The sequence below is a fragment of the Citrus sinensis genome, chromosome 9, assembly GCF_022201045.2.
Source record: "Citrus sinensis cultivar Valencia sweet orange chromosome 9, DVS_A1.0, whole genome shotgun sequence".
In the NCBI taxonomy this organism is placed as follows: domain Eukaryota; kingdom Viridiplantae; phylum Streptophyta; class Magnoliopsida; order Sapindales; family Rutaceae; genus Citrus; species Citrus sinensis.
The window spans coordinates 30,313,533-30,325,664 of record NC_068564.1 but is presented as its reverse complement, the minus strand read 5'-3'; the positions used below and the strand labels follow the sequence as shown (position 1 = coordinate 30,325,664).

At 32.5% G+C, this 12,132-nt stretch overlaps 2 protein-coding genes across 2 annotated transcripts; both read right to left on the bottom strand.

The window, feature by feature from the left end:
- Positions 1 to 413: 413 nt before the first annotated feature.
- LOC102623246 (copper transporter 5) lies at positions 414 to 1,161 on the bottom strand. The gene has a single exon (XM_006474451.4). The coding sequence runs from the start codon at positions 1,027 to 1,029 to the stop codon at positions 598 to 600; it is 432 nt and encodes a 143-aa protein (XP_006474514.1). The 5' UTR covers positions 1,030 to 1,161; the 3' UTR covers positions 414 to 597.
- A 9,288-nt stretch (positions 1,162 to 10,449) lies between these two features.
- Positions 10,450 to 11,219, bottom strand: LOC102623547 (uncharacterized). The gene is made up of 2 exons (XM_025097962.2): positions 11,093 to 11,219; positions 10,450 to 10,961 (listed from the first exon to the last, which is right to left on the bottom strand). Exons 1-2 carry the CDS (start codon positions 11,133 to 11,135, stop codon positions 10,531 to 10,533), a joined length of 474 nt encoding a protein of 157 aa, XP_024953730.1. The 5' UTR covers positions 11,136 to 11,219; the 3' UTR covers positions 10,450 to 10,530.
- Positions 11,220 to 12,132: the final 913 nt, after the last annotated feature.

Below are 12,132 nucleotides of genomic sequence, written 5' to 3'. Positions count from 1 at the left end.
TGAACTCTCTGCCCCTCCATGTGAGCGAGGATGAAACAAACATAAGCAGGACTGCGAACCTAAGACTTGTTGTGATTTCCGAAAACACTCTACCTGAACTCACCGTCACCCACAACAGAACATAGCTAACTTCTTCTTACTTTGATTGAGATTGGTGGGTACGAATGGTAGTTTGCCCAACAAGTTAGAGTCCCCAAAAGAGACGCAAGCCTGCAATTCCCGAGAACCAAACACCTCCCTCATCCAATTTCCCCATTAATAAGCTCATCCCCTTCCATTTCCAAACAATCAAACCAATTAAATCCATCCCATTAAATTAATTTTGAGATATATTATTATTAGAACTTTCCATCAAGTTATATATCTAAAATTAGCTAATCCCTAGAAACTTTCAGATCTAATTAAAACCATCATCAGAAAAACAAGATTTTTATGTCTCCTTTCCCTTTTGTGATCATTTACAAATCAGTTTCACAACCTATAGCACAAAGATAAAAAGATACATGGCACAAAGCGACAGTATCACACAGAGAAATAAAATACCCAGAAACCCAAAAAAAAAAAAAACAGAGAGAGAGAGAGAGAGCCCTGTAATCACTAAGCGCAAGCACAAGGATTATCAACAACAAGGGTGACATCATCACTTTCACTTCTAAAGACCAAGTAGCCAATCATAAGCCCCAAAACGACAGCCAAGAACACACCCCCATTAAACGACATGATCGCCAGCATCAGCAAGTACCCCACCCCAGAATTGATCCCAAACAGGGCCGTCCCGGCGATCCTCGCCGCCGAGAATTTCCCGACGACTTTTCTCTGCAGCAGCGGGGTCTCGACGTCGGCGATGGCGGGCTTCTGTCCGACGGCGATCCGGTTCAAGCGGACGCGCCTGTCCTCCAGGTACTGGTAAAAGGCGGAGAAGAGGAAGCAGGCGAGAAGGGTCAGCGCGTAACTCGGCCATGAATCGGTACGCCAAAAGTCGAACAAGAGGGTCACTTGCCGGCCCCAGTAGAAGGTCATGTGCATCATCTTCGCAGCTCGGTTTTGGATTTCCGGAAAAAAAAAAAAAATTGTGGAGGAGAGAACAAGGAGAAGAAAGAAGATGATGACGAGGATCAATGAGATGTTGGATAATATTTCTCCAATAGTACTTTTTTCTGATTTGTGTAGTACATTGTACAAGCTTTACGACATGGTTTTGGGCCGAGGCTAATAATATATGTATCCCTTGCTTTTTTATTTTTTTTCAAGTCAAGTCATAGTTTGTTCATTTATATCAGCTAAGTCCCTAGTTAGTTCGGCAGCTTGGTAATCCTTCAAATGATTTGACTAACCCCTTTGGTGGTAATTGGAATTCCGGGGTTCATAGTATTTAAATAAATATTATTTTTTAAAAATAATATAGATATTTTCTTCAATAATTGAGAATAAAATTAATTATCTAAACTTTTAAATTACGACTGTAATTATTAACTAAAAATTTTAAAGTTATAATTTAAAAGTCACAACTACTAGGCAATAATAGTAAATGGAACTTTAGCCTGAGTAAAATAATTTAATATTATAGGTAGGTACTCGTTGGTTCAATTAGTAAAATCTCTTTATATATTATTATTAATGTATTCATTTGAAATAAAAAATAATTCTTTTTAAAGAAATTTTATTTAAAATTATGCTAACATAAAAATCTATTATTCTTTTGGAAGAAATTGTATTTGATAAGGCGCACCAAACGCGCACCCTTACAATGCTTAATAAAACAAACGAAAAATAAGTGTATATCGAATATTTGATAGGGACTACTAGATACCTACTTGATAGAAGTTGACCAAAATATGTCCCTACTTGAGAAAATGTATAACCTAAGGGACCCTGGTTTGTTATTCTCAGATTTGGATTAGCGGTTGGACAATAGACGCAAGAAGTTTCGTCTTAGTTACGGGTCCGTTTGGATAAATGAGATTTTTCATGATTTTCCAGGGTATTTTGGGAAATATATATCTGTTTGTGTCGGAATATTAATGGTTTTATTTATAGGTTGAAAGTTACACGAGAGAGAGAGAGAGAGAGAGGGTTTGCGGTTATGATTCAGTAATTTGTCTAAACCCGCACTGTTAATGGGCATTTGGGTGGGTTGAGTGTAGACGGTCACGTCAAGAATGAAAGATAAGAGGATTGAATAAATGATAAAAGAGTTCGGGATCACCTTTCAATTTTATTTTGTATTTTTTGAAAATGACATTAAGGATCGAACATGGGCATAAAATTTGCCCCACATTCATTGCAATGGTCTATAAAAAGAAAAATATTTTTAAAAAAAATTAAAGAAAGCTATAAAATAAAATAAAATAAAGTGTTGAAGCATCTTCTTAAAGTTGAAAGTGATTTGCGAATTTCTTCCAATAAAAGTACAAATATTTCTTGGTTCATTTTTCACTGAATGTTTCTTATTTTCATTCAGATACAATTTGATTTAATTCTCTTAGAGTTGGACTAAGATAAAATAAAACCTGTGATTTATATATTCCTCAAAAAAAATTTCTTTGCAATAGAGGGATGATTAAGCTCTGTTTTTTTTTTTTTTGGCCCCTTAAAAGAAATATTAGTAAGGAAAAAGTTTAGATATGGTCGGAATCAATGCAATTCATATGCTTCTTTTTTTTTACTTTTTAGGCCCATTTTAAATCAAACCTGACCTACTTCAGGCCACGTTTACACCGAATTTGATAAATGCATTGAAATTTATTGATATTTGTAATTAAAATTTTATTTGGAACATCATAAAGAACATTGAACCCTATTTTCTGGATGAGATGATAAAAGCATATTCTATCAATGTAAAATTCCCACAAGAAGGGCTCAAGTTTGAGTCCTGGTATTAAGTTGAGATTCGTATTTATCTCCATGCGGATACATACATATATAAATTACGAAATTATAGAAAATCATTGGCATCATCACGTACGCGCTTGGAAATTAATAACTAGAGACCCGGTAAAAATGAATATTCGGATTAAGAAAAAAATAATGCGAATGCAATTCGAAACTTAAATCCGATTCGATTAAGTTTAGATTGATTTTAAATCAAATGAAAATTTTCAATTAATTCGGATTCGAATCGGATTGATTTAATTGCGGATGAGTTTATCAATTAAGAACAAACAATTGAATACCAGATAGACTATTAGTTAGTTGATAAAAAACTACAAACTTGCAACACAACAGAGTAAAAGTACCTGATAAATCGAATTCGAAGTGACAAATAGTACTGTACTAAGGGTGTGTTTGGTGCATGTGATTATGGTATATTACAATACTGTTCATATTAAAATAATACCAAACCCATGTTTGGAACAAAATTGCAAGAGATTGGGGTGGGGGGCTAATGCGTCAACTGACGCATTAGCTTTGTTTTTTTTTTTTTTTTTTGCTTTTGCTTTTAACTTTTGCTTTTTGCTTTATTATTATTATTATAATACTAAAATAATAAATAAATATAGTTTTTAATTTAATATAATATTTTTATTTTATTTGTTTTTACATTATAATTATTAACATAAATTAATAAATAAATAATTTATCATTCAATAATAGTATTTTTTTATTTTTACATTATAATTTATTAATAAATTTAGAACTTATTATAATTAATAAAAATATTTAAATATGAATAAATTTAAATAATATTAATTTAAAATTAATAATAATATAAATAATAACATAAAATATTAATGCAATTTAAATATATTAATATAATATAAAACATTAATATAATATAATATTTAATTTAAACTAATTAAAAAAATAATACAGTACAGTGTAGCACCAAGCATTGTACAACATTATTATAATACAATGCTAATACAATACAACATAATACAAAACACCAACATTAAAATAATGCAATATAGCATAATACAATGCAGTGTGCCAAACGCACCCTAAAACAAGAAACAACCAGAGTTTATATCACAAATATAACGCCAAATTTATCCATACAAACACACAAACAATAAATAAATAAATAACTGGGTGTTGAATGTTTGTTGAAGTTGAAGAACAACATGCCATGAAGATTGATGAAATCGCGTGGCTGAAAACCGCTGGGACCAGGTCGACCGTGCATGTGAGGCTGGTCGCCTGGCTTCGACAGCAACAATTAGTTAGGTTCGTGTTTGATTGTGGGCTAGGGTTCGTTTTATTACTTTTTATTTTTATTTGGTAATTACAAATCTAATTAGATTAGATTTTTTGAAACCCCATTTCGGGTTTAGTCGTAGTAGCATTGTAATTTTGAAACATCAACTTTCGAAACATCAGTCATGGGTGGCTAGGTTTCTAGGTTGATGCGGCTGAATTTGGAAATTTAAGTTTTGATAGCTTCCTTATATGTATAACTTGAATCCAATCAGATTAAAAACAAATCCAACCGGATATTAAGCAAAAATCCAAATTCGATCTGAACCTATTTATCCCAATCCCAATCCCATGGCATGCCCAGCCAAATTATGACGCATTTAATAGGGGCCTAGAATTGTTGTCGTACACTGCACACTGCACTAAAGACGAGAGAAGATGCAACTTTGCACTAAGAAAGAAAAATTGTTTTTTTAAAAAAAAAAAAAAAAAAGAATTGCACAATGCAAAAAAGGGCTTCATCTGCCGTGCCCCCGAGGCATCGTGGCCTCTTTATTTGTATGGTAGTGGAGGTGTTGGTCGATGAAAGGAGGAAGATCATGAAAGTGGGAAGTCACCAGGTGGCAATTGAAGAAAACCGTTAGTGCAGGTCAGTGGGCAGGAATTATTTACTAATGCATTAATTTCTTTGAATGGAGCAATAAAATGTTGGTGTCGATAGCAATAAAGTAGTTAGCTGGAGCAATTATGTGTAGAAGCAAGTAAGTAGTTAGTGAGGGACAATTTCATGTACGTTATAAACAAGTTTTTTTTTTTTGGGGGGGGGGGGGGAAAGGCATATAAGTGTGGTTCCTGTAGCATGGAAAAAATGGAATGAGATCAATTGATGTTAATTGAAGGGAAAAATGAAGCAAGAACGAAAGGGTAGGAAATAGATGTAGTTGATTAGAGGTGTTGAGAACGCACTCGGAGCCGCAATAGTGGATGGATTGGTGAATTGGTAAGATGCATTAGAAAAATTGAAAGCCGTAGTTGACGGACCATTTGCGACATTACTTCCGCAAATGGGCAAATAGGGAGAAGATTATTAATAATGGAATAGTATAGAAGGAAGAAAGCTTGTGTAAGTGGCATTAAGGTAGCGTTTATTTTTTGGATTGGATTGGGAATCCTGAGGAGTGGGAATCTTAGGATTGAGAGTGTGGAGTGGGAGTGGGAGTAGGTTGTTTACTTACACTGGAATGGAAGCATGGATTAGAGATCAGAATCTAATTTATGTGTTTACTTTGTCTTGGATTGGGAGTAAATAGTTTCAAATTACAATTTTATCCTTATTTAAAGAATTATAGTTTTTAATTACAAAACTAATAAAAAATATATTTAATGAATAATATTTATTTTATTATATTTATAAATTTATTATAATTATTAATATTCTTAATTATGAACAATAAATTATTAATTTTAATACAAAATGAAACCTTATTTTATTTTATTTAATATAATTATATTAAATTTATTATTATATAAAATAATAATATAATATTATTTAGTACAAAATTAATATTTTCTTAGAATAAACTATTTATTATTATTAATATTAAATAAATATAGTACTATTATTTTTAAAATAAATATAATAATATTATATTTATTAATTCTCTATTAATATAATAATATTATTTTAAAATAATTTTAACTTAGAATCAATGCAAATTATTATTTAGTTAAATATAATATTATTATTCAAATAAATATAATAATATTTATTTTATTTTATTAATTATAAAATATTAAATTAAATTAAATTAAAAAAAATAAAAGGATAAAATATTAAATTCCCACTCCCACCTCCCCCAATGGGAGTCCCACTCCCACTCCCCACTCCAAAAATGGGTGGGGCCCACGGAGTGGGACTCCCACTTCCTTCTCATTTAGAGGAAGTAAACGCTGGAGTGGGAGGAATCCACACTCCTCACTCCCACTCCAGCAAGTAAACACAACATAATTGTAGTGTATGGAAATAATGAGAAAACGAGGAAAAAAATAACAACACAATACGTAATATTGAAACAAATAAGAAGGAGAGAAAAGAATTGAACTGAAATGAAGTATAACTGCGTAGATAATAATTTGGAAAAAAAGAAGAACAAATTGCGGAATGGAGAGAATGAGGAATATATAATCAGAACAATGGTGAATTAGAGTGTGTGAAATTTGCATCGAATCTAAAGATGTATGGATTAGATTTGAATAGAATTTGACTAATCTATGGCTAAGATTTGAATAACAAGTGGAAATTCAAAAAAAAAAAATGTAGCAAATAAAGACTAGCGTGGGAGTGGGATAATCGGTTCGGAGAGAAAGAGATATGGAATTGACGATAACTGGAAAACCCATGCATGTGTTGTTATATGGCTATCACTATACCCGTGGCTTGAAATAACAAATATCTCGGAAAATAGGTGGTTGCTTAAGATGTTAAAGACCAAATACCTATCATCTTTTATTTATTACCATGAAACTACACTTTATAGCACCATATAAATACATTCCCAATGCAAAAAATAAATACATATCCATTACATTGGCAGCCCCAAAATAAACCAAAAAAAAAAAAAAACATTTCCAATAAAATCAATAAATCAGATCTACAACAAATTGTAACCTATAAGCATGTGCCATTACTGTCATGTTAGCATCTTAATGCTTTTAATTCACTTCTTTCCATTACTTGTTGCAATTTCACTTTATTTGTTCTTAATTTTTTACACAAGTTCATTGTAAAACTTAATAACACAGAAACTACTATGGAACTTTCGGTCATACATTCAATCATCATTACATGTACTTACAAAGATACAAAACAAATAAATTAATTAATCCTTTGATCAGTATACAAGTGCAAAAATTTATGATATAAGTTTAATAAAATCAGTTGGATTAATAATTGACATTTAAGACGCTAAGTGCTTTTGAGAAGTTGAAGTTAAATACATAGTCAACATGAAGATAAAAAAACAGACACCAAACACCACCAACACAATGAAATTACAAAGCAAAACAACTACTATCTCACCAATCTTACAATATTAAATGGGCTTAATTGAACTGCTGGTAAATAATCCCTAAATCAATTTGAAAATTAATGCCCTCTACTCCACAATTTTGTCATTCTTTGTACTAAATCTTACTTCCTAACAGGTTTACTAAGAAAAATTCATTATTCAACGCCTAAATTTCAATTTCAGCTTCCACTAACTTGATATTTTGTTGCCTCAATCTCTCCCTCTATTTTGTTTGATGCTACCAGATGGAAATTAAGCTCATTGCGACCCACTTTATAAATTTGAGCTTAACACACCGTCGCTACGCACTTGACTATTCTCCGCAAATCAGGTCTCTCCCTTACATCGGTTTAAATCAATTTCACTCACAGTTTACAGCACCCTAAGACTAATTACGAAGGTGCACTGGGTTGGGATGGTAGCCCAACTTTAACTCACTATTCATTCTCAAAATCCCACCCATTAGATTTTACTCATTATGATCTAACAGCTTCCCAACAAATCGACAAACAAAGGGGGCACAATAGCTGGACTCTGCAAAAAAGATTAGTAAAAGTGTAAAAGAATATCATCCACTGAAGAAGGCTCTTATCTCTTAGGAATAATGACGTGTTTCTTAAACAGAAATTGAAATGGATTGGAATAAGAATGAAAAATTAGAATCAGAATAAGTTGTTTGCTCGAACTACATGAATTGAAATAAGAATGAACTATTACAAGTCACTAAAATACCCTCTGTTAATTGTTGTCTCTAATATTATTTGTATATATTATAATAGTAACAATAATAACAATAAAAATAATAATAAAATTAATAACAATAATGACAATAACATTAATTAAAACAAAACATTAATAAATTTTAATAATGATGATGATGATGAAGAAATTAATGACAACAATAATAGTTAAAATAATAAAATTAATAAATTTTAATAATAATAATAATAATAATAATAATGACATTAATAATAACAAAAACAACAAAAACAATAACGGTATCTATGATAATAATTGTTGTTATTTATCTATAATATTGTTAAAAGAATGAAGGTATCAATAATGGGATTATCATGAACTATTTGATTTAAAATGAAACATCTCTACTCTTGATTTATCTTTAATAGATAGTTACCAGTTACCCAAATTATAGGTAATTCCTTAAATTTTAGTCTAATTTAGGTCTAACTTATGTCCTATTATGATAAATCATTATATATGAAGATTTTTTTTTTCAACCTTTCACCATACGTATAATTCATCAAAATCAGCAGTAATGCATTACTGATTTTATATCAATCAATCAATGTAATTATAATTTAGTGATATAAGATAAAAATACAATTTGTTTATGAATGAAATTTATTTAGCGAGTGACGTATAAGAAAGAATTTATATTATGTAATCTTTATACCATTTATAAATATATAGTATAACTAATTATATTTTGTACGTATAAAGTATGAGCATTAAATAATAACATTTCTGTGGCCTTTAATTGTTATGTTGGATTTAATTTCTTCTTCTTCTTCTTTTCAAGTTGTATACCTCTCTTCTCTCTATCCTTATAACTGCTGTAATTCCTTTTCTTATCCTTTATTGAATTTAAGTTATTTAATTGGTAAAAAGTTGCCTACACGACAAATATTTTAATTTTTTTTCACTTAACCGTATTTGGTTATTATAAATAGTAGATACCATCTAATGGTCTACATCAATCCCACTATTAATGTTGGGATTTTTAAAGAGCATCATAGAGGGACCCTAATAATAATAAGAGGACTTATTTGTAAATCATAAAAAAATGATGGGATTTTAATAAATTCTAAAAAAACCAAAATGTTAAAATGGGTAGTTTTGGGAATCAAAATTTGATTCTCACCTTCCCTTTGGGAATGGGATCATCGAAAATGATTTCCAAATTAATATAGAATCTGCCATTCTAATTCCGATTCCGATTCCGATTCCAATTCTGATTTCTTCACTTATTTTGTGAAGAAAATATTGTTAATAATTTTAATTATTTAATCTAAGAAGTAAATCACCATAAATAAACATATATGTATACATACACACAAACTCTATGAAGATTGATTTAGCAACCATAGAAAGCCACCCTAGTAACCTAAGGTGATGAGATATATATGAATTTAATATGGATTATATTTCAAGATTGGCAATAATTTTTGCAAGGGAGAGTAAAAAATATTGTATCATTTTGACTCTAGAAAGAGCCACTGTTATTGTATCATGCACTTGGCTGGTTCGCCCTGGCCCATTACAGAATTTGATGGACAGGTGTGACCTGTGCGGTGCCGTATGATTAATTGATTATCATCAAACACAGCAGCTGTTGTTTCTTTCTCTCTTTATCTCTTTTTGACCTTTTTTCTCCTAGTGACTGTTGGCGCCTTGGCTGACGGGGTCGGTTGTTTCCCATTTTTGAATACTACTGCTTTATTGCATCAACCTTTTCAACCGTATATTATTGTATCTCAAGCACATCTTTATCATTTTCAGTGGACGCACCTCAGGAGCCGCATACCCAAAATAACCTAATAACAATAGAGCTAGCTATCAAATATAAAAAATTTCATGTTAGCTATAAAATCTTGACATCAAATGACAGAGACACGTATTATTTTGTTTTGATTATATTCTATCTCAGCCGCCCATATAGTCAGAAAATATCCACTCCTTGGTTCCACCCTTGTGCCAAGATCCTTCCATTAGAAACCCTTCATTCATATGAAAACAAATATGGGAATTTCGCTTTCACAACATCAAAGCAACGTGAAACACATGGCAGCATAGTTTATGCTATAAACTTTAAGTCTTTACCGGTATGTTGCACCTCTAAAGTCAAAACTGAAGAACTCTATCAATTCAACAATGCATGTGAGAACCACAGTAATAAGTTGGCACGCCTAAATACTCCAATTACTCTTAAATATGAAAAGTTTTGAGGGACGCTGACACCCTAACATAAGCACATCACCATATAATCCATGCATTGAATAAATATAGTATGTTGACTTGTTGGCTTTCATATAGCTCAGATATTTTCTAATATTCATAAATGACTCTATATTTCAAAAAATTTGAGGACTGTAAACTTTAATCGCAAGAGTGATTTTTAATTTTTATATTGGTGTAATTGTCTCATTACGATGAAAAGATCGAATGCGCGCAATTGTACTGGAATGTAGGAATTAATATTAGAAATATGCTGACTAATGAGAAAGATATAAAGATACCGTTGCATAATGGTCATAATAATGTTAGATAAACCTCGACATTATTGCTAACCTTCGTTTTTTAAATTTTAAAAAGCTTTGGACGCGAGAAACGACGTCGGAGGAGATTTGCTCTTTCGAGGAGAATCCAACGATCGTCGAAGGATATGTTTCATAGCGGAAATCAAATCGTCGGCGGCGGGACGCGCGGGCGGACTCGAAGACCTGAACTGTTCACAAAACTTCATGTGACGATTCAGAGCTTCGTCCGTACTAATCATCATGTGATTCTCTCTCTTCTTTGACCTACACGTGATCTCATCCTTCACAGCCTCCGTACACAGCCCGCATATCCAGCGTCCGCCGTATCGTTCTTTCACGCGAGAAACGTACGCCGCCGTGCACTCCTCCGTCAGCCCGCAGCACTCGCATCTCGCGAACTCCACTTCCGATTGATCCTTATAATTACTGCTTTGCGTCATCATAGCCGCCGCTGCCGCCACTTCGGTTTCGTTTACCACTGTCGTAGGAACCATTGATATAGTATAATTCCAGTGGAAAGCAAAATTTCGAAAATTTGAAATTTGAGAAACTGAATGCAATTAATATATAAATAAGATTGCCGTTACGAGTATCTGATGAATACGTAACTGTTTTCGTCGCTGATGAGCAAAACGCTGCGATTTGTATGCATTTCGGAGCCTCTATGGGCTCTTGAGTGAAGGTGAAGAATTTGCGAAGAGAGATATATAAACGGACGAAAGAATTTGTTTCTGTTTATTTCTTTCCTTGCGTAACGAGGACACTGGCCCTAATCATTGACGCTCACTAGGCGCTGTGATTGCTGCCACGTCATTGTTCTTAACTTGACGACTAGTTTCCTCTATAACTGATTTCATTTTAATTCGGTGGTTTACCACCAATCGTACCATCGACTTTTACACGACAACATTTACATGCCACGTGGGACGTTCCGTCGGTTCGATTGAGTCTTTTCGGGTGCTACTTGGAGCAGGTGATTCTAACGGTTGAGCCGTATCCAGCTGTCACGATGGTTGCCTTTTTACCAGTCGTGCAAGCCAAAACGTGCAAACTTTCCAGCAATATCTTTTTCTTATGAACCTGTCACGCGCGATCTCGAGTGCGTGTGTTGCTGGTGTTTTAAAACAGAGGAGTTGTGCTGTGTGCACTGTTAAGCGAAAGCAGCGCGTTATATGGTAGGCTGACGTTGACGTACGCGTGGGAGTGTGAGGGTAAATACATTTTTGTCGTAAGCGGAAGGAGCAATTCAATTTCAAACATGCCTGCCACGGGCAGGAGAAATAGAAGGATTGTAGATTTGGTTGGCCTTCTTTGTCAAAATAAAAAAAAAGTAGCCAATCAGCTTACGCCGTATAAGTTGCGAATGAAATTAGGGTTTTTTTTTTTTTTTTTAAAGAGATATTTATTGTCATTTAGATTTATGTTTGCAAAACAGAATTGATTAACAGAGTAGTGAGATCAGAGGTAGGTTAGTACGTAAATTTTACTTTGACTGTCAGTTAAGTAACTTAAGAGACCCATGAAATTAATATGATTTTAATTAATTGCGAATTAAAGTTGTATGAGATTAATGAATTTATTGATTATTTTTACCTAAAATTAAAAAAAAAAAAAACTCATCGGCTCAAATTAAAGACCCATTTGGGGCA

Excerpts from the sequence above, each read along its gene's own strand:
- LOC102623246 (XM_006474451.4), bottom strand. The coding sequence starts at position 1,029 with ATGATGCACATGACCTTCTACTGGGGCCGGCAAGTGACCCTCTTGTTC.
- LOC102623547 (XM_025097962.2), bottom strand. The coding sequence starts at position 11,135 with ATGCATACAAATCGCAGCGTTTTGCTCATCAGCGACGAAAACA. Across the intron at positions 10,962-11,092 it reads GCTCATCAGCGACGAAAACA|TGGTAAACGAAACCGAAGTG; the intron begins GTTACGTATTCA and ends TTCCTACGACAG.